At 43.9% G+C, this 24,003-nt stretch overlaps 1 protein-coding gene across 1 annotated transcript; it reads right to left on the bottom strand.

The window, feature by feature from the left end:
- Nucleotides 1-5: 5 nt before the first annotated feature.
- Nucleotides 6-23,936, bottom strand: LOC311115289 (rho guanine nucleotide exchange factor 7-like; the record flags this gene model as incomplete). The annotated part of the gene is made up of 16 exons (XM_084190481.1): nt 23,631-23,936; nt 21,586-21,669; nt 16,202-16,286; nt 14,337-14,470; nt 13,933-14,140; nt 11,769-11,857; nt 10,151-10,245; nt 9,856-9,951; nt 9,365-9,487; nt 7,832-7,970; nt 3,981-4,040; nt 3,406-3,552; nt 2,865-2,951; nt 1,139-1,217; nt 662-816; nt 6-110 (listed from the first exon to the last, which is right to left on the bottom strand). Coding segments are annotated over exons 1-16 (1,851 nt in total), but the record flags the coding sequence as incomplete, so codon positions are not given.
- Between the last annotated feature and the right edge of the window lie 67 nt (nt 23,937-24,003).

The following is a 24,003-nucleotide window of genomic DNA, read 5'->3' as shown; positions in this document are numbered from 1 at the left end:
GTGTGAGGGGCCCCGTGGGAGGAGGGGTGGGGTAGGGTGTGGTAGGCAGGGCCCCCAGATACAACCCTACTCTCTGAGTGTCTGGAGGGGGTCAGGGGATGGGACGGGAGCTGGGGGAGAAGAGAGGAGGAAAGAGAAGAGATACAGGTACAACAAAGAGAGAGTATATCATAAATTATATAAAGTAGCATCTCTTGGAATTAGATGGTGCAAACAAGCTGCTTCAAACAAACTAAAAGTACAGCTAGCTAGCTTGTCAAAACATTATAGTGTTCAAAAACTATATTAATAGATTGCTTTTTATAAATAATGTTTTATTGTTGCATTTAACTGCCGAAAATGCTGTTATCAAGGTCATTTCCTTAGTATGTGACATCAGAGTTCAGCATGTGGGAGAAGTCAGTGATGATAGACGAGTTTCCCCACTGGTAATTACCAGTTGGAGGAGCGTTCAAATGGATCTTTCCCAGTGGTATGGTCGCATTTACGAATTTACGAGATGTTATGAACGCAGCATTATCTTTCCCATTCATTTGGGATTTAAACCTACAGATATCCTAATGGATGTACAGTACCTGGATCTACACAATAAAAATGTCAGACAAACTTTGATAACTATCCATTTAGCTGACAGTCAGACTGGCGAGGTTGGGGGTGTTACCGTGTGGCACGGGACAGACTGGGGCTTGGCGGTGGCTGTGGTCATGATCATGGAGGGGGTGTTTCTGATCTGGGTGTGTCTCGACAGATGCTCCACCCACTCCTGCAGATCCTGCTGGTTGTTACACACCACCTGCATCCGCTCACACGTACTGCCTGTAACACACACACAAATAGTCTTGTTTAACTAACCTTGTAGGGACACAATTGATTCCCATTCAAAATCCTATTTTGCCTAACCCCTAACCTTAACCCCAACTCCTAACCTTTAACCCCTAACCCCCTAGAAATAGCCTTTTTCCTTGTGGGGACTAAAAATGTTGGTCACATTTTGTTTGTTTACTATTCTTGTGGGGACTTCGGGTCCCCACAAGTATAGTTAAACACATCCACACACAAACACACATGTAATTACACAGACATTACCCTTAATTTGAGCTGTTTAAACTCAACCAATAAACGTAAACTGTAAACGTACCTGATATTTCAAAAGCGTTTTTGACCATCTCACAATCTTCTATCCTTGAGATTAGCATTCCTGTCAATGGCAGCTTACCCTTTAAAACAAATCAACGACAAATAAGAATTACAGAAACCTTTTGTGTTTACATATTTAGGGCACTATAAAATCAGTTCGATTTTTGGCCTGATTCCATTTCTTCCCCGTTTTTTCACTCTCAAAATCACACTTTTTTTAAATAGAAAAAATAACAACATTTGATGTTCTAAGTCCATAACAATGCTTAAACCACATCAGGAGACCACTTTTGAGGTCTGGGAAAAATCTAAGAAATTTAGATTTTTGGGTGTAATTACCCATTAATTTAACTGCTCACTTGCCAGAGACCGTTGTTTGGTTAGGATGTTTCTGTACCACTCAAAGTTTGCAAAGCACCCCCACACCTCCTCCTCCATGCTTCACGGTGGGAACCACAATTGCGGAGATCATCATTTCACTTACTCTGCGTCTCACAAAGACACGGCGGTTGGAACCAAAAACCTCAAATTTGGACTCATCAGATCAAAGATTTCCACTGGTCTAATGTCCATTACTCGTGTTTCTTGGCCCAAGCAAGTCTCTTCTTCTTATTGGTGTCCTTTAGTAGTGGTTTCTTTGCAGCAATTCGACCATGAAGGCCTGATTCACGAAGTCTCCTCTGAACAGTTGATGTTGAGATGTGTCTGTTATTTGAACTCTGTGAAGCATTTATTTGGGGGTGGGGGGGGGGGGGGTCAATGCAAATAGTCCGGGTGGCCATTTTAATAATTGTTCAGCAGTCTTATGGCTTGGGGTAGAAGCTGTTAAGGAGCCTTTTGGACCTAGACTTAGCACTCCGGTACCGCTTGCCGTGCGGTATTAGAGAGAACAGTCTATGACTTTGTTGACTGGAGTCTTTGACCATTTTTTGGGCCTTCCTTATATCATTTAAAAACAGCTGTGAAATATATTTTCAATAACCAAAAATATTGTATTTTCAGCTGTTTGAAGCTGGTGTACAAAACCGAAAGTAAAAGATGCAAAAACGAAACTTAAGAACGGGAAGAATAGAAATAGCGCACATAGAACAGATCTACTGCTTCTTAGAATTGTTTTCAATGAGAATTACAGATCTGTTAGTCACATTTCTATGTGAATTTAGTCGGGTCGCCCAACAAGTTACATATTGCAGCTTTAACATTTAATTGAAAAGGTTTTAGGGAAAGCCTTACCATCCACCAGAAGACAGTTGGCAACACATTAGCATAATCGCTAACGGCTACAATAAGTGGTAGACAAACGTGCACACACAGACGGGCATTCCTGTGCAGTTGTCTCTTCAGAGAGTTGAAGGAAAATACAAATCACTGATGCATTTTGTTCATGTCTTATGATAATCTTGGGCAAATTAATGACTTTTCTAATAAGTTCAATACATTTAGTTGATTTCCTACTAAGTTTAATACATTTTTGAATATTGTTTAATTCCGTTTGAATGTCTGGATTCCAGGATTCCGTCATGTTCTCCACAAAGCTGATTTTACAGGGCCCTACATACTAACAAAGGACAGAGAGATAGAGAGATAAAGGGATAGATGGAGAAAGAGAGACAGAGATAAAGGGATAGATGAGAGAGAGATAAAGTGATAGATGGAGAGAGAGAGAAAGAGAGAGATAAAGGGATAGTTGGAGAGAGAGATAACGGGATAGATAGAGAGATACTGACCTGGTAGATGAATCCACTCATTCTGGAGCTGGCAGACAGCATTAGGAGAACATTTGGAAACAGCAGGAGGTAGCGTTCATTCTTCTCCTAAAGAACACACACACAAACACACACACACACTGTTAAGACGTTCATGGGTGTAGATTTTAGATGTGTGTGTGTGTCTTAGCTCTGATCCGTGTTTGTGTCTTACCTCTGATCTGTGTGTGTGGCAGAGTGTTTGTGTCTTACCTCTGATCCGTGTGTGTGTGTGTGTCTTACCTCTGATCTGTGTGTGTGGCAGAGTGTTTGTGTCTTACCTCTGATCCGTGTGTGTGTGTGTGTGTGTCTTACCTCTGATCCGTGTGTGTGGCAGAGTGTTTGTGTCTTACCTCTGATCCGTGTGTGTGTGTGTGTGTGTCTTACCTCTGATCCGTGTGTGTGGCAGAGTGTTTGTGTCTTACCTCTGATCCGTGTGTGTGTGTGTGTGTGTGTCTTACCTCTGATCCGTGTGTGTGGCAGAGTGTTTGTGTCTTACCTCTGATCTGTGTGTGTGTCTTACCTCTGATCCGTGTGTGTGGCAGAGTGTGTGTGACATGTAGAGAACAGGGCCCAGGGTTCTGATGTCATCTCCCTCCCAGCGTCTGATAGTCTCAGATAGAATCTGAAGCTCCAGCTCCTTCCGTTTCCTCACCTCCTGACACTGAGCCTGGAGCCATGGAGACACACACAAATAAATAAAAGGAAGTTGTTTGAAAGTATTGAATCCCAGCCCATGTGAGAGAGAGCGAGACAGAGAGAGAAAAACAGACAAATGTACACACACACAAGCCAGGAAGATCCAGGCTGCATAGAAGCCCTAGCCAGGGCACCAAGCCACAGAACAGCAGAGCCAAGCCGTGGAGCTCAGAGCCAGGCTAAAGCTTTTCCCTCAGCCCAGGATTAGCAACACTGCACTGCCTGCATACATACATACATCAACAAGACTATTTAACATGTCAATTTAACCCTTAACAACACTGGATTCCATATACATCATCACCAAGAGACAGAGACATGTCAATTTAACCCTTCAACACTACACAAGTCATTAAACCGAGACAGGGACGGTATACGGCCTACTCATGTCCGACTTACAGAGAGGCTTTTGAAGGTGGTCATACACTTTTGGATGTCTGGTCGATCAGGATGATGCTCCTGGTACAGAAAAGAGGGATGTTTGATTCATCAGAAGATCACAGGTTTAACACAGTCAATACACCTACACAACAAAAAACAACCATTCACAGGCAAATGACCTTTATTCATACTACACAGACAGAAACACAGAGCGATGGGACTAATAACAAACAAAAGATAGCTATTGTAAAATATACTGTGTCTGTAAAATGTATATAGTATGTATAAGCTGGAAGTAGAAGCATAAGTGTTGATGTCCATTAGTTTAGTCCAATTAGAGGAGGGGTGGTAGGGTTAGGGGAAAATAATGGAAGATATATATATATATATATATATATATATATATATATATATATATATATATATATATATATATATATATATATATATATACACATACCCAAAAAATATATGGGGGATTGGAAATGATGCAGACAATTACATTGATAGAAGCCACAATCTATCTGCAATATTAAAGCTAATCTACCCACAATTTGTTTTTATATACATGACCAGTCAAAAGTTTGGACACACCTACTCATTCAAGGGTTTTACATTTTTACAATTTTTTACATTGCAGAATAATAGTGAAGACATCAAAACTATGAAATAACACATATGGAATCATGTGGTAAACAAAAAAGTGTTAAACAAATCAAAATATATTTAATATTTTAGATTCTTCAAAGTAGCCACCCTTTGCCTTGATGACAGCTTTACACACTCTTGGCATTCTCTCAACCAGCTTCATGAGGTAGTCACCTGGAATGCTTTTCCAACAGTCTTGAAGGAGTTCCCACATATGTTGGGCACTTGTTGGCTGCTTTTCCTTCACTTTGCGGTCCAACTCATCCCAAATCTCAATTGGGTTGAGGTCAGGTGATTGTGGAGGCCAGGTCATCTGATGCAGCACTCCATCACTCTCCTTCTTGGTCAAATAGCCCTTACACAGCCTGGAGGTGTGTTTTGGGTCATTGTCCTGTTGAAAAACAAATGATAGTCCCACTAAGCTCAAACCAGATGGGATGGCATATTGCTGCATAATGCTGTGGTAGCCATGCTGGTTAAGTGTGCCTTGAATTCTAAATAAATCACAGACAGTGTCACCAGCAAAGCACCCCCACACCATCACACCTCCTCCTACATGCTTCACGGTGGGAACCACACATGCAGAGATCATCATTTCACCTACTCTGCGTCTCACAAAGACACGGCGGTTGGAACCAAAAACCTCAAATTTGGACTCATCAGATCAAAGGACAGATTTCCACAGGTCTAATGTCCATTACTCGTGTTTCTTGGCCGAAGCAAGTCTCTTCTTCTTATTGGTGTCCTTTAGTAGTGGTTTCTTTGCAGCAATTCGACCATGAAGGCCTGATTCACGAAGTCTCCTCTGAACAGTTGATGTTGAGATGTGTCTGTTATTTGAACTTTGTGAAGCATTTATTTGGGCTGCAATCTGAGGTGCAGTTAATTGCCGATTTCTGAGGCTGGTAACTCTAATGAACTTATCCTCTGCAGCAGAGGTAACTCTGGGTCTTCCTTTCCTGTAGCGGTCCTCATGAGAGCCAGTTTCATCATAGCGCTTGATGGTTTTTGCAACTGCACTCGAAGAAACTTTCAAAGTCCTTGACATTTTCCAGATTTACTTACCTTCATGTCTTAAAGTAATGATGGACTGTTGTTTCTCTTTGCTTATTTGAGCTGTTCTTGACATAATATGGACTTGGTCTTTTACCAAATAGGGCTATCTTCTGTATACCAAGCCTACCTTGTCACAACACAACTGATTGGCTCAAACGCATTAAGGAAAGAAATTCCACAACTTTTAACAAGGTACACCTGTTAATTGAAATGGATTCCAGGTGACTTCCTCATGAAGCTGGTTGAGAGAATGCCAAGAGTGTGCAAAGCCGTCATCAAGGCAAAGGGAGGCTACTTTGAAGAAACTAAAATATTAAATATATTTTGATTTAACACTTTTGTGTTTACCACATGATTCCATATGTGTTATTTCATAGTTTTGATGTCTTAACTATTATTCTGCAATGTAGTAGAAAATAATAAAAATAAAGAAAAACCCTGGAATGAGTAGGTGTGTCCAAACGTTTGACTGGTACTATATATATATATATATATATATATATATATATATATATATATATATACACACACACACACAGTGAGGGAAAAAAGTATTTGATCCCCTGCTGATTTTGTACGTTTGCCCACTGACAAAGACATGATCAGTCTATAATTTTAATGGTAGGTTTATTTGAACAGTGAGAGACAGAATAACAACAAAAAAATCCAGAAAAACGCATGTCAAAAATGTTATAAATTGATTTGCATTTTAATGAGGGAAATAAGTATTTGACCCCATCTCAATCAGAAAGATTTCTGGCTCCCAGGTGTCTTTTATACAGGTAACGAGCTGAGATTAGGAGCACACTCTTAAAGGGAGTGCTCCTAATCTCAATGTGTTACCTGTATAAAAGACACCTGTCCACAGAAGCAAATCAATCAATCAGATTCCAAACTCTCCACCATGGCCAAGACCAAATAGCTCTCCAAGGATGTCAGGGACAAGATTGTAGACCTACACAAGGCTGGAATGGGCTACAAGACCAGCGCCAAGCAGCTTGGTGAGAAGGTGACAACAGTTGGTGCGATTATTCGCAAATGGAAGAAACACAAAAGTACTGTCAATCTCCCTCGGCCTGGGGCTCCATGCAAGATCTCACCTCGTGGAGTTGCAATGATCATGAGAACGGTGAGGAATCAGCCCAGAACTACACGGGAGGATCTTGTCAATGATCTCAAGGCAGCTGGGACCATAGTCACCAAGAAAACAATTGGTAACACACTACGCCGTGAAGGACTGAAATCCTGCAGCGCCCGCAAGGTCCCCCTGCTCAAGAAAGCACATATACAGGCCCGTCTGAAGTTTGCCAATGAACATCTGAATGATTCAGAGGAGAACTGGGTGAAAGTGTTGTGGTCAGATGAGACCAAAATCGAGCTCTTTGCCATCAACTCAACTCGCCGTGTTTGGAGGAGGAGGAATGCTGCCTATGATCCCAAGAACACCATCCCCACCGTCAAACATGGAGGTGGAAACATTATGCTTTGGGGGTGTTTTTCTGCTAAGGGGACAGGACAACTTCACCGCATCAAAGGGACGATGGACGGGGCCATGTACCGTCAAATCTTGGGTGAGAACCTCCTTCCCTCAGCCAGGGCATTGAAAATGGGTCGTGGATGGGGTAATCCAGCATGACAATGACCAAAAACACACGGCCAAGGCAACAAAGGAGTGGCTCAAGAAGAAGCACATTAAGGTCCTGGAGTGGCCTAGCCAGTCTCCAGACCTTAATCCCATAGAAAATCTGTGGAGGGAGCTGAAGGTTCTAGTTGCCAAACGTCAGCCTCGAAACCTTAATGACTTGGAGAAGATCTGCAAAGAGGATTGGGACAAAATCCCTCCTGGTGGCCAACTACAAGAAACGTCTGAACTCTGTGATTGCCAACAAGGGTTTTGCCACCAAGTACTAAGTCATGTTTTGCAGAGGGGTCAAATACATATTTCCCTCATTAAAATGTAAATCAATTTATAACATTTTTTACATGCATTTTTCTCGATTTTTGTGTTGTTATTATGTCTCTCACTGTTCAAATAAACCTACCATTAAAATTATAGACTGATCATGTCTTTGTCAGTGGGCAAACGTACAAAATCAGCAGGGGATCAAATACTTTTTTCCCTCACTGTATATAAAAAATATAAACACAGACCGTCTCCCTCTCACCTCCATGTGTCTCTCCAGTTCCTTCAGTAGTGTGGGGTATTTGTCCAGCCTCATGAAGGGTTTACTGAGGCTGGTGGTGAGGGTCAGGATACCTGGACTACTGGCTCCCTTCCCCTCCATAAACTCCCCCAGCTCCTCACTGAAACACACAGTAACATACTAACCTCCCCCAGCTCCTCACTGAAACACACAGTAACATACTAACCTCCCCCAGCTCCTCACTGAAACACAGTAACATACTAAACTCCCCCAGCTCCTCACTGAAACACACAGTAACATACTAACCTCCCCCAGCTCCTCACTGAAACACACAGTAACATATTAACCTCCCCCAGCTCCTCACTGAAACACAGTAACATACTAACCTCCCCCAGCTCCTCACTGAAACACACAGTAACATACTAACCTCCCCCAGCTCCTCACTGAAACACACAGTAACATACTAACCTCCCCCAGCTCCTCACTGAAACACACAGTAACATACTAACCTCCCCCAGCTCCTCACTGAAACACAGTAACATACTAACCTCCCCCAGCTCCTCACTGAAACACAGTAACATACTAACCTCCCCCAGCTCCTCACTGAAACACACAGTAACATACTAACCTCCCCCAGCTCCTCACTGAAACACAGTAACATACTAACCTCCCCCAGCTCCTCACTGAAACACACAGTAACATACTAACCTCCCCCAGCTCCTCACTGAAACACACAGTAACATACTAACCTCCCCCAGCTCCTCACTGAAACACACAGTAACATACTAACCTCCCCCAGCTCCTCACTGAAACACACAGTAACATACTAACCTCCCCCAGCTCCTCACTGAAACACAGTAACATACTAACCTCCCCCAGCTCCTCACTGAAACACACAGTAACATACTAACCTCCCCCAGCTCCTCACTGAAACACAGTAACATACTAACCTCCCCCAGCTCCTCACTGAAACACACAGTAACATACTAAACTCCGCCAGCTCCTCACTGAAACACACAGTAACATACTCAACTCCCCCAGCTCCTCACTGAAACACACAGTAACATACTAACCTCCCCCAGCTCCTCACTGAAACACACAGTAACATACTAACCTCCCCCAGCTCCTCACTGAAACACACAGTAACACACTAACCTCCCCCAGCTCCTCACTGAAACACACAGTAACATACTAAACTCCCCCAGCTCCTCACTGAAACACACAGTAACATACTAACCTCCCCCAGCTCCTCACTGAAACACACAGTAACATACTAACCTCCCCCAGCTCCTCACTGAAACACACAGTAACATACTAACCTCCCCCAGCTCCTCACTGAAACACACAGTAACATACTAAACTCCCCCAGCTCCTCACTGAAACACACAGTAACATACTAACCTCCCCCAGCTCCTCACTGAAACACACAGTAACATACTAACCTCCCCCAGCTCCTCACTGAAACACACAGTAACATACTAACCTCCCCCAGCTCCTCACTGAAACACACAGTAACATACTAACCTCCCCCAGCTGACGTACACACACTGTTACCTGTGTTCTGTGAGGACGTTGACAGCCGAGGGGTGGTTGGAGCAGTAGGCCACATAGAGACCCTTCATCTGGGGCAGCAGGTTGAGGAAGAAGCCCCCTACTCTCTGCTGGCTCTCTGGAAGCCTGCACACACACACACAGGGAGGATTGCATTCACTTTGTTAGATTGTGCTCACCACCACAGCACTACCGAAAACGGCCAGTATGTGTCAGTGTGACCTGTATAAACGGCATGTTGATGTACTACATGAGGAACAGTGCACCCTCCCACACAGTGTGTTTTAAGGTGTGCCTTTAGATCCTATTGTCAGACAGGACAGAGTCTATTTCAGAGTTGATTCATATTTTCAACTTGCATGAAGATTATGGGCACTCATTTGGTACATCCATGTACTGATGAGATACATTTGGTCAATGGTGGACTGATCATATGGTGTGTGTGTGTGTGTGTGTGTGTGTGTGTGTGTGTGTGGGGGGGTTCGGGGACTCACTTGGTACATTCCTCGTATGACTGAACCAACATCAGCTGGAAGGTAGAGATGTCCTCCAGATTCCCCAGGATGTGACTGATGTCTGCACTGCTCAACCTGGACACAGAGGGAGACGGGGTGGGGAAAGGTGGAGCGATATGGTTGACTAAAAGAGGGGGGGGGTCCAGTAAGGTTCATAGTATGTTCAAATCAGACACTCACACGTGTGTCCCCCACACACACACACACACACAACCCCCCTGACAAATACACACACCAGACACACTCACAGTCATGTGAACACAAACACACTCACTTGTCTGTAGGTTGCAGTGAGTGCAGGTAAGAGGCCAGAAGGCTTTGGAGCTCCTTGGAATACTCGGTCTCGGTCTCTAGAATGTTCTGGAGCACCTGGATGGAGAGAGACGGAACAGGGGGGTTAGGAGAGGATGTTGACGGATGGACACAGACAGGCAGGCGGACAGACAGCCAGACAGATACTGAACTCACACACACCCACTGAGGAAACCCACCCTCTCTCCTCCTAACCTCCCCCTCGCTGACAGAATGGGGCCAGGGAGTCCTTCCATTCTGCTTCCTGAATCCGGTCTTCTTTACGTCATTTTTTGAAGTACTTTATTTTCTGTTGTCTTTTTAAGTTTCATATGAGGAGACAATTAGAGGGAGAAACCAGAGGACAGAAATAAACTGTGCTATCCTTTTCTCATCAAATACTGACCTCTTTAGTCCATGTCATTACTGGCTAGGTTCAGAGTAGGCTTTAGGCAGGATGCAGAGATGGAGAGGGTGGAGGGTTTAAGTTGGCTTTAACTCTTCTAGCATCCACTAATGGCAGACAGACAGGTAGTTATTATCTCCTGATGTTGTCAGGGCTCATATTTCAACTCTCGACTCATTTGGATCTTGTAACACAGGATAACCTAACACTGTGATGAGGTTACTTTGAAGCACTTCATAAAGACTAGTACTGAACTATTGACTTCTTTCCCCATATCATAATGTATTGGTTTGTATGAGATTGCTCCATGTGGATCTTAATGTATTCTTGTCCATTGGGACAATACAGATACTCTCCTCTCCTCAGATCTCCTCTCCTCTGATCTACTCAGATTTCCTCTCCTCTGATCTACTCTCCTCTGATCTACTCTGAGCTACTCTCCTCTCCTCAGATCTACTCTGATCCCCTCTCCTCTGATCTCCTCTCCTCTGATCGCCTCTCCTCTCCTCTGATCGCCTCTCCTCTCCTCTGATCGCCTCTCCTCTCCTCTGATCTCCTCTGATCTCCTCTCCTCTCCTCTGATCTACTCTCCTCTCCTCTGATCTACTCTCCTCTCCTCTGATCTACTCTCCTCTCCTCTGATCTACTCTCCTCTGATCTCCTCTACTCTCCTCTGATCTCCTCTACTCTCCTCTGATCTCCTCTGATCTCCTCTGATCTCCTCTGATCTCCTCTCCTCTCATCTCCTCTCCTCTACTCTGATCTACTCTAATCTACTCTCCTGACAGTTTCTGTGTCTTGTCTTGAATAGTTGATATCTCCCTCCCTGGGCTTCTCTTCTCTCAGCACCAAAACAAACAGTGCGCCTCCCAGGATGCTTTGCAATGTGCTCCTATCACCGTCACGGCAGCAGGACACACAGTCCCTGTGAACTATCACTGACCCAGATACACACACAGCATAGTGACAGAGTGCTACCACTAGACAGAAACAGAGCAGCCAGTCACAGGGCCCTGAGGCACAGCTGGCACAGCAGCCAGTCAGACGGAAGAAACAACCTACATTACAACACACACACACACACACACACACACACACACACACACACACACACACACGGCTGGCAAAAGCCTAAGGTCTAAACACCCTCCTGGCATTTCAGATCTCAGTGACAATAGGTCGTGTAGCTTCTCACCAGGTTATAGTAGGTCTTGCTGACGGCTGGTGTGTCGAAGCCTTTCCCAGGGTTTTGGAGGGTGCCAGACTTAGGAGACACTGGTTTGTCTGTGTGGTAGAGAGAGGAGAAGAAAGGAGAGAGAGATTAGAAGAGAAAGAGGAGGAGAAGCAGGGGACAGTAGAAGTAGGCCAGACGAGCCCTGAAACATGAAGTCATTCATTTTGTAACAGAGTTTAAAGCAATGTTATCCGGCAGGGTCCAGGGAAAGATGCTGGCTTCATTTAGCTAACGACCAGACCAGAGGCTTTCTATGCACTACAGAGAAATGGGGACACATTCATGTTGCTGTGTTTTAGTAGTTAACCCTTGGAGCAGAGATAGAATACTGAATGGAGAGTGAACATGACACACAGCAAAGAAAAAAGCTGTAGCTCTCCCTCTCTCTCTGCAGCCAGAGACTGAGGGCATGTTCATTTGTGACTGATTGGATACAGAAAGGGGGTGGGTTACCACTGTGAGCTTATAGAGAAATGGCACTTTGATTCCAAGCTATGGCAGTGTGATACATAGTTCATAATGTGTAAGTAGGTAGTAGACCAACAGAGGGTAGCACTGTGAGCTGTTTGGTGTGTTTGGGGAAGTCCCATCCACAGGCTAAGCTAAGGAGCGTCCTGTCTTTGTTTGACCATGCAGTTTCCTTCCTTTCAGTTACAGTGCACAATAGCTACATTAAAAGTGCACAATCACCGTGCACAACAGCTGTGCACAAATAGACAGTTTATACATCTACTGGACATTTTTGTATATGATCTGATAGAACACAAAGTGTTGCAGATAGAAAAGTAGTGTATAGAACAAACAGAGCTCTAATCTGCATCACATTCTATACATTCTATTTCTATCTGTAATGCTTTGCACATTGCGGTCCATTGAATAAGCAGGTGTAGAGCCATGTCCTGGGGAGTTTACTATTGGCAACATATTCCTTCACTCTGTAATTCCTCTTTTAAAAAGGTGCACTATGCAAAATTGCTCCGCTATTTCCTGGTTGCTAAAATTCTAATATTTCTCCTAATTTCAGTTTGTGACAAAACAAGCCAGTGTAGAGAATCATTGTACCATCTAAACTACAAAATATTGTATTTTCAGCTCTTTGAAGCTGGTGTACAAAAACTAAAGTAGAAGACGCAAAAACTAAACTTAAGAACAAGTAGCATAGAAATAGCACACATAGAACAGATCTCCCACTTGTTAGACTTGCTTTCAGTGAGAACACATTTCTATGTGAATTTGGTCTGGTCGCCCAAAAAGTTAAATATTGCAGCTTTAAATCATTCTCTTCATGATCATCCTCATTGGCCAGCAGCATACCACCCTGCATCCCACTGCTGGCTTGCCTCAGACACTAAGAAGGGTTGGTCCTGGTCAGTCACTGAATGGGAGACCAGATGCTGCTGGAAGTGGTGCTGGACAGCCAGTAGGAAGTACTCTTTCCTCAGGTCTAAAAAAAGATAGCCCAATGCCCCAGGGCAGTGATTGGGTACAACGCCCTGTGTAGGGTGCCGTCTTTCGGATGAGACGTTAAACAGGTGTCCTGACTCTCTGTGGTCCACTAAAGATCCCATGGCACTTATCGTAAGAGTAGGGGTGTTAACCCCGGTTTCCTGGCTAAATTCTCAATCTGGCCCTCATACCATCATGGCCACCTAATCATCCCCAGCTTCCAATTGGCTCATTCAACTCTCCTCTGTAACTATTCCCCAGGTCTTTGCTGTAAATGTGAATGTGTTCTCAGTCAACTTACCTGGTAAAATAAAAAAATAATGGATTACACATTACAGCTCTAGCAGCCGGGGGAAATGCTGACTGCCTGAAATGGGTTTTTGATGTATAGCCATTAAAAACAGCAGATATTCCCTAGAGACCCACATTAAATACGTGGTGTAAATCTCAACAGACTGGTTTAGCTGCATGATTCAGTGGTACAGTCAGCTATAGGGGGCGCCACTATCAGATATCATCTTCAACACAGGAGATATTATTCTGGGTAATATACAGTTGTAATAGAGCTGTTATAGATGATTATAAAGTTGTTATAGAGATGCATATGCCTAATGTTTATACTCGCCAATACAAACTATGATCCCTACTTATATTAAATCAAAGCCGCCCAATCACTGACCCCCACCGCTGCCTTTGACCTCCTTGACGTAGTTGCTAGGGAACCAGCCCTTGTTGCCGTTGAACGAGCCCTCCCACCAGCCGCCATCTTCCTGGCGCGACACACTGATGATGTCACCCTTGTTGAAGGACAACTCATCCTCATTGGTCTGCTGGAAGGTGAACTTGGCCTTCACCAGTACCCGCTGCCCGCCGCTCTCTGACATGTCCTAGTGGAGAGGAAAGAGGGAGACGGAGGGAGGGAAAGAGCAAAGGAGCATGAGAGAAGAGAGAAATGGAGGAAGTGAGGATGGACCAAAAACAACCCCAAGCTGCAGGTGAGAACCACCTCAAGGGCAAAATGGTTCCTTCTGGTTCTGTTGGGTTCTCTGGTTCTGTTGGGTTCTATGTAGTTGTGTGACTCACCAGGCTGCGGTACTGGTTGTGGAGGAGTTTGGAGGAGCGTCCGCGGGGAGACTGCGTGTTCAGAGAGTCAAACGACTTGATCCGTAACGAGGACGAGTGACGCGCACACACAGAGTCACTGCCCACTCCTATGTCTGTGGAGGAGAGAGAGAGGTATGAGTACATAGACAGACACACACAGATTCACTGTCCACTCCTATGTCTGTGGAGGAGAGAGAGGTATGAGTACATAGACAGAGACACACACAGAGTCACTGCACACTCCTATGTCTGTGGAGGAGAGAGAGAGGTATGAGTACATAGACAGACACACACAGATTCACTGCCCACTCCTATGTCTGTGGAGGAGAGAGAGAGGTATGAGTACATAGACAGACACACACAGATTCACTGCCCACTCCTATGTCTGTGGAGGAGAGAGAGAGGTATGAGTACATAGACAGAGACACACACAGAGTCACTGCCCACTCCTATGTCTGTGGAGGAGAGAGAGAGGTGAGTACATAGACAGAGACACTGCCCACTCCTATGTCTGTGGAGGAGAGAGAGAGGTATGAGTACATAGACAGAGACACAGAGTCACTGCCCACTCCTATGTCTGTGGAGGAGAGAGAGAGGTATGAGTACATAGACAGAGACACTGCCCACTCCTATGTCTGTGGAGGAGAGAGAGAGAGGTATGAGTACATAGACAGAGACACACAGAGTCACTGCCCACTCCTATGTATGTGGAGGAGAGAGAGAGGTATGAGTACATAGACACACAGAGTCACTGCCCACTCCTATGTCTGTGGAGGAGAGAGAGAGGTGAGTACATAGACAGAGACACTGCCCACTCCTATGTCTGTGGAGGAGAGAGAGAGGTATGAGTACATAGACAGAGACACTGCCCACTCCTATGTCTGTGGAGGAGAGAGAGAGAGCTATGAGTACATAGACAGAGACACACAGAGCCACTGCCCACTCCTATGTATGTGGAGGAGAGAGAGAGGTATGAGTACATAGACACACAGAGTCACTGCCCACTCCTATGTCTGTGGAGGAGAGAGAGAGGTGAGTACATAGACAGAGACACTGCCCACTCCTATGTCTGTGGAGGAGAGAGAGAGGTATGAGTACATAGACAGAGACACTGCCCACTCCTATGTCTGTGGAGGAGAGAGAGAGAGGTATGAGTACATAGACAGAGACACACAGAGTCACTGCCCACTCCTATGTATGTGGAGGAGAGAGAGAGGTATGAGTACATAGACACACAGAGTCACTGCCCACTCCTATGTCTGTGGAGGAGAGAGAGAGAGGTATGAGTACATAGACAGAGACACACAGAGAGTCACTGCCCACACCTATGTCTGTGGAGGAGAGAAAGGTATGAGTACAGACATAAAGACACACACACACATTAGCCTCAGCGGGGTCGTCAACAACCATACGTTCCGGTTTTCATGGGAAATAGAAGAGAGCCTGTGACGTGATTTCTGCTTTCAGATGTTAACATGGCGACACTCCATCTTAACTCCTCCTCCACATTTACTGGATTGGTTGAACAGCGCAGACGAGAACCACCGCCAACAGCTTTTTTAAATTCTCATCAAGACCAGAATATGGGGGATCTAGTTCCAGGCTGTTTATTTTACGCCTGCTACTTTCGGTTACACACATTAATGTGAGTCAAGAACACAACTCAACATGCTGCAACATGCAGCCATCATTCTACACAGAAACACAGGCCTAATGACACACAACACCCTCTCTGATATCTAGACTAGAGGTTACATGTGGGACTTCACAGGTATGAATTTGCATAGAAAACAGGAAACCTTCCATGAATCACCACAGACCCGCTTCTGTTTTAGTCCACTTACCCTCGGTGGCTTTGGCCAGTGCCACCAGAGAGTTGAGCACCTTGGTGAAGTTCAGTCCCTGGAGAAGGTCATTGACCTCAAATGGCTGAGAAGAGGAGGGAGAGGAGAGATAATTGTTTTTAAAAAAACACATCTGTGTAACTGATTGAAATCAAACCAAACACTGTTTCATAACATTGCAACGGCGTAAAGGTCTTGTCAAAAGACCTCATGTGCATATTTCATCTGGTTCTAGTGATAATAACCTGACACATTAACTTCCAGACATAGCTGTGTTCCCATACTGTAGTGACCTGTAAAGATATTTCTCACAGTAAGGAGGCCTAGGTCTGAGGCCTGGAGAACATCACAGAGTTAAAACAGCTACTGATAGACACAGGCAGCAGAACTCAGCCATAATCTACCCAAGCATCACTGAGACGTTGTACAGACGCTGGGATTTAGACAGCGCAGTGCATAGTACCACAGACAACAACAGGAAGGAAGCCCCAGGGCTAGGAACATCCTGCTCTCTCCCTACACCCTCTTTGTTCTCAGTCCAGACAGGTCAGGAATGTGACTGTCATGTTGAAATGCTCCCTCTGTCTAAGTGGGGACAAACCACTAATACACTCATGACACTTCATGCTGTATTATTCTCAAAATAATTGCTACCTGCAATGTTGGGCGTTTATTATTTCAACTTTGACCTGTGCAAACACACCTAAGTCTGGCAGCACACATCTGACCCTATTCATTGTGTTCCTCCAAGTTTTACGTCTCATTTGGCCTGCGGTGTCTCTTTAAACTATATGTTATTGTCAGAGTCCATTAAATGACCATTAGACAAACACAACCAAAATGAAACGCTATGAGTACCCTGGCCTGGTAGGATATGGTGTGAATGTATTTATCAGATAATTACCTAACACTGGAGTACAAACACAGGACATTTTTTTTCCCCCTTTATTTAACCAGGTAAGCCAGTTGAGAACAAGTTCTCATTTACAACTGCGACCTGGCCAAGATAAAGCAAAGCAGTGTGATAAAAACAACAACACAGAGTTACATATGGGGTAAACAAAACATAAAGTCAAAAATACAACAGAAAATATATATACAGTGTGTGCGAATGTAGTAAATTATGGAGGTAAGGCAATAAATAGGCCATAGTGCAAAATAGTTACAATTTCGTATTAACAGTGGAATGAATGATGTGCAAAAGATGATGCGCAAATAGAGATACTGGGGTGCAAATGAGCAAAATAAATAACAATATGGGGATGAGGTAGTTGGATGGGCTAATTACAGATGGGCTGTGTACAGATGCAGTGATCAGTAAACTGCTCTGACAACTGATGCTTAAAGTTAGTGAAGGAGATAAGAGTCTCCAGCTTCAGAGATTTATGCAGTTCGTTCCAGTCATTGGCAGCAGAGAACTGGAAGGAATGGCGGCCAAAGGAGGTGTTGGCTTTGGGGATGACCAGTGAGATATACCTGCTGGAGCGCAGACTACGGGTGGGTGTTGCTATGGTGACCAGTGAGCTAAGATAAGACTGGGATTTGCCTAGCAGTGATTTATAGATGACCTGGAGCCAGTGGGTTTGGCGAGGAATATGTAGTGAGGGCCAGCCAACAAGAGCGTACAGGTCACAATGGTGGGTAGTATATGGGGCTTTGGTGACAAAATGGATGGCACTGTGATAGACTACATCCAATTTGCTGAGTAGAGTGTTGGAGGCTATTTTGTAAATGACATCGCCGAAGTCAAGGATTGGTAGGATAGTCAGTTTTACGAGGGCATGTTTAGCAGCATGAGTGAAGGAGGCATTGTTGCGAAATAGGAAGCCGATTCTAGATCTAACTTTTGATTGGAGATGCTTAATGTGAGTCTGGAAGTGGAGTTTACAGTCTAACCAGACACCTAGGTATTTGTAGTTGTCCGCATACTCTAGGTCAGACCCGCCGAGAGTAGTGATTCTAGTCGGGTGGGCGGGTGCAAGCAGCGTTCGGTTGAAGAGCATGCATTTAGTTTTACTAGTGTTTAAGAGCAGTTGGAGGCTACGGAAGGAGTGTTGTATGGCGTTGAAGCTCGTTTGGAGGTTTGTTAACACAGTGTCCAATGAAGGGCCAGATGTATACAAAATGGTGTCGTCCGCATAGAGGTGGATCCGAGCGTCACGAGCAGCAAGAGCAGCAAGAGCGACATCATTGATATACACAGAGAATAGAGTCGGCCCAAGAATTGAACCCTGTGGCACTCCCATAGACTGCCAGAGGTCCAGACAACAGGCCCTCCGATTTGACACATTGAAGTCTATCCGAGAAGTAGTTGGTGAACCAGGTGAGGCAGTCATTTGAGAAACCAAGGCTATTTAGTCTGCCAATAAGAATGCTGTGGTTGACAGAGTCGAAAGCCTTGGCCAGGTCGATGAAGACGGCTGCGCAGTACTGTCTTTTATCGATCGCAGTTATAATATCGTTTAGGACCTTGAGCGTGGCTGACGTGCACCCATGACCAGCTCGGAAACCAGATTGCATAGCGGAGAAGGTACGGTGGGATTCGAAATGGTCGGTGATCTGTTTGTTAACTTGGCTTTCAAAAACTTTCGAAAGGCAGGGCAGGATGGATATAGGTCTGTAACAGTTTGGATCTAGAGTGTCTCCCCCTTTGAAGAGGGGGATGACCGTGGCAGCTTTCCAATCTCTGGGGATCTCAAACGTTACAAAAGAGAGGTTGAACAGGCTAGAAATAGGGGTTGCGACAATTCCGGCGGCTAATTTTAGAAAGAAAGGGTCCAGATTGTCTAGCCCAGCTGATTTGTAGGGGTCCCGATTTTTCAGCTCTTTCAGAACATCAGCTGTCTGAATTTGTGTAAAGGAGAAGCGGGGGGGGGGGGGGGGGGGTCAAGTTGCAGAGGAGGGTGCAGAGCTGGTGGCCTGGGTAGTGGTAGCCAGGTGGAAAGCATGACCAGCCGTAGGCTTCCTAAGGTGACTAACTGTACCAGGTGACTGGGCCACAGCAGAAGTACTCACTCTGTTGCACAACCAGGCCAACACCCTGGTCTACTTCCCTGTAAGAGTATTAGGTCATTTTCATAGCTGAGTGGTAACTCAGTAGTGTCATTGGTTTCCTCATCCCTACATGCTGCCTCTGCTCTGAGGGCTTTGCCGTTTTCACCCAGTCTGGTCCAGCACTCTGGCTAAGCATCCACACACACAGTCCCACCTTCTACCCCCCTGCCCTGCCCCCTGAGTCTGGACACACACCACACACACACCACACACACCCTCAATCCTACCCTTTAACCACCCAGGGCCAGTCTGGGGGATTACCAGCAGTCTGAGCCATCTCTCTAATCTCTGCCACATCATGTTCTCTAACTAACACCCCCCAACATCATGTTCTCTAACTAACACCCCCCAACATCATGTTCTCTAACTAACACCCCCCAACCTCTTCCTAACTACCCCTTACTCCCTAATCCTATACACACACTTCTACATGACCTCTTCCTGATCTGACAGAGAACTAAATGGATGTATTAAGCAATATGGTGGATGGGCTCAATGTGGCCTCTAGAGTGGAGAGATCTATCATGAATTAATGTCTATAGGGTAGGGGTTGTTTTGGGACAATAATCAATCATGGCCATGACATCTTATTGGTCCTTCACACTACAGTGTATGCCCATGTCTGGTCATTTTGGAATTTAGCCTTCCGACCTAATCGACCTCGTTGGAAAATCCATTGGTTGGTTGACATTCTCATGAACTTCCCCCCTCCCCCCCAGTACCACCTCTTGTATAAACTGTATTGATTGATTCAGTTAGGCATGACTGACCACAGACAGACAGAGACACAGACAGATAGACAGACAGACACAGACAGGACAGACACCAGAGCCCTGAGTTAGGCGCTAAAGGCCATGCTAGTTACTATTGCTGCTGCCTTTCCCAGCCCAGCCTCAATACTGCAGTGAGCAGCCATGAGATATAACTGTCCAGCAGCTCTCACTCCTGGTGGGTATGAGTCATAGGCCAATATCCACACTAGCATAGCACTTGGATGCATGCCAATACACTGCTTCATTCTCAGTGGTACCATGTGAACACTGCAACAGAGCTGTCACAGTCTTTTCATAAGGCCTGGTCTTGAAGCAGTCAGTGACAGGGTTGAGGTGAGACTAGGCCTTGGTAAGGTAAGTAGTTTACTACAAGGTGTACACATTAATATTTTCGGGAGTAGTGGACTGTAAGTTCCCAGACAGATTTGAAATCAGGAGGCTGTTCATATCATACCTTTGTTTACATGTCTACCTGGCACCTGCCATATCACACAATATCTCAGAAGTTTGAGGCAAATCTTGTTTCTATGACAAATAGAAAAAATGTGTGATAGATGTACAGTATTCCAATAGATGAAGTTTGTGCTTGAAACGGAATTCCAACAACTCAGGTTTCACACAGTTGAAATATAATAATTATTCATTTGAAAGTGTTTTGTAATGTTGAAATAGGGTTGACGGTATTGACTGACTTAAATATGGCCCTCAGCCTTGGCTCCTCATGACAGTAGATGTGCCCACAGTTAAATTCCCTTGTTCTGCATATTGACCTCTTTACAGCTCAATATGCAGAATAATAATTAGTTGTTGAATTAAAGGAGAAGTTCACTATTTTACAACTTCATGTTAGATGGAAATAGTCTATGGTCCAGGAGAAACTATAATCCATGGTTCAGTTCTTTACACAGCCATTACAAACTTCAGCTAACTTGTGAGCATGTATTTAAAAAGAAATAATGTTTTGGGCTAAATCATCAACCTTTAAGTAACATCAAACCAAATGTGGAGTTGGTTTCAGGTGATTTGGACACTTTTTTCTTGTTACATGCTCACATGCCCCATCACTTCCTTTGCTTTTTTAGCTAACGGTGGCTAATGTTAGCCGAAGTTTGTAATGGCTTGTAAAGAAAACTGAACCATGGATTGCAGTTTCTCCCGGCCATAGATTATTTTCAGGGTGAGGAACCACCTACCATCAAGTTGTAAAATAGTGAACTTCTCCTTTAAACGGCCAAATCATGATGACCAAATCCTTCTACCTTAACCTTACACACTGAGTAGCCTAGTATTATTTTGGAATATTGTTACACTATGTTAGAAATACCAAATGACTGTAAATGATAGCCTAGACTAGTATCCAAATGGCGACGGATGCAACTGTAGTATTTCTACTTGTAGGCTGGTAAAACAACTAGGCTGTGCTAACACCCCATGGGGAATGCTCATGTGTTGATCAAATGAAATGTTGATACAGTGTTTTCAGTCATGTTTAGAGCGCATTGTATTGTCGATATTTGCAACAAAGTTACAGAGCAGCAGGCAGGTTACATGACTCACCTCCACTCGGAAGGAACCGCAGCCTTTCAGAAACTCCTTGATATTGCTCTGGAACTCGCTATCATTCCTTGGTTCTTGGAAGATCTGTGTGAAGGGGTGGAAAACGTTTTATGAAGCAAATCCTGAGCCGTACGTGCACGCATACGGCCGTCGGTAGGTAACCCGTTTCGTTCTCGGTTTTGCAAGAGATTGTACAGTTCCACGATTTCAGTGTGAAACTAAAATCTCCAATCGGTGTTTCTAAAAGGCCTCTCAATCTCCCATCGGGAAATTGGATTAGTAGGAGAGGAAATGACGTGTTGTGTATATTCCAGGGTGAAAACCAGAGCCCTGTGGCTACACCTTTTGGTGCCTACCTGTGCAAACAGAACCCTCCGTGACTATATCAATAGTGGCAATCACATGCTTCATAACCTAGCAATTTCTCTCATTATTAGGCCCATAGTCAATTGGCTATTATTTAGAAGTCCCTGACCCTGTTGTTGTTGTAGTTATGCTGTTAACTTTTTCCAATTGTGCATAAATTGCAAGTGTGCAAGGGAAAGTACATTCTTGCTATGTGGGTGTGTGACAGAAATAACGTTTTTTTCCCCCTCAGTTAAAATGTCAGGTCAATAAATAAAGACGATTTATTTTTCTCATAACAAAAAAGCAATCAAAACGTTTAATGTTTGTAATTAATTCGTCTTTATAAAGTGGTGTAAAGTACTTAAGTAAAAATACTTTAAAGTACTACTTAAGTAATTTTTTGGGGTATCTGTACTTTACTTTACTATTTATATTTTGGACAACTTTTACTTTTACTCCACTATATTCCTAAAGAAAATAATGTACTTTTTACTCCATACATTTCCCTGACACCCAAAAGTACTTTTTGAGTGCTTAGCAGGACAGGAAACTTGTCTTATTCACACACTTATCAAGAGAAAATCCCTGGTCATCCCTACTGCATCTGATCTGCTTCGTTTGTAAATGATGTATGAGTGTTGGAGTGTGCCCCTGACTATCTGTAAATAAAATAAAAAACAAGAAAATCGTGATGTCTTGTTTGCTTAATATAAGGAATTTTAAATAATTTATGCTTTTACTTTTGATACTTATGTATATTTTAGCAATTACATTTACTTTTGATACTTAAGTATATTTATTTACTTTTACTCAAGTATGAAAATTGGGTACTTTTGCCATCACTGTCTTTATATAATGTATTGTCTGTATTCCCCTGACTGTTCTTTGTATACTCCATTATATACTCTGTTTTTCTATATTGTATATTTTGAATTGCTTTACAATAAAAAAATACAAACAAGTAATGCCGATTGTCCCTAATACAATGGTGTTTCCATAACCCTTAAATGAGAGTTTCATTGAATAATTGGGAGCGTTCCATCAGTAGGCTAAATGCGTTTCCCAGTGTTACAATGTAAGCCTATATAAGTAGTCTACTCTGATGGCAATATTGTGTTAAAACACACTGTTCCTTTAAAGGGGGAGTGGTCTTCCTTTGCAGTCAATGGCGGCCCACTCATGTGAATCTATCTGTAGTGTACCCCTAATTAATAGCAGTTGATCCGAACCAAAAACATCCGTTTATTATAGCAACATCCTTTTTGGGGGGAATATAAATAAATGCAGTGGCCAAATGTGCATACTTACGCCGACAATCAAACATGTTTTTTTTTTTTTAAGCGTCTGTTTTCAATCTAGAAAAAAAACATGGGACTTTAATGCCATGTGTAGCCTATGTGAAAACAATTGCGTTATTACACACTTAAGAATAGGTTATATTGGAATAAATGAAGGGAATAGGTATCTCATTGTCAATGTAAACCAGTGCTGAAGTGTGAGAGAGACACACGGACATCTGTCCGGAAATTCCACTGTATTTCGTACAATAACCCCTCTGTTAATGATCTAAACTAGGATCGGTTTGAGAACATCTACAACAAAAAAGAAATACTAACACAATGTTTAATTCTTCAAGTTCCACATAATAGTTGTCTAAGGCAGAGGTGGGACATCCAGGCAATAAGATATGACCTTACTTTCTCAACAGACCCAGGGCGCAATCGCTCCACCAGCTTGCACAGGACAACCCCATCTTTGAGAGAACACTGCAGGAATCCTTCAGGGTCCGAAATGGTCTTTTTCGGTGACTCCAAGACCCCCAACGTTATCAGCCACGTTACCGTCTGTTCCGCCGAATTCATTGCTATTATTACAATAACATCCACTCTATCCTATCCTGGGCTGTTTTGGGAGAAGAGACCGATGTGATTGGAGAATAATAGCCTATTCAGAATAAAAACATATCCTAATGGCTAAGGATAACATGAGTGCGTTTTGGAGAAGTTGACGCACAGCTGCTTTCTTCCTGGAGGTTGTAGCTAGTCAATTGGCTTCGTTTTCCCGTCTTTT

Source organism: Coregonus lavaretus, assembly GCF_964263955.1.
Source record: "Coregonus lavaretus genome assembly, contig: HAP1_SCAFFOLD_1664, whole genome shotgun sequence".
NCBI lineage: Eukaryota > Metazoa > Chordata > Actinopteri > Salmoniformes > Salmonidae > Coregonus > Coregonus lavaretus.
This window is presented reverse-complemented; position numbering and strand designations above follow the sequence as displayed.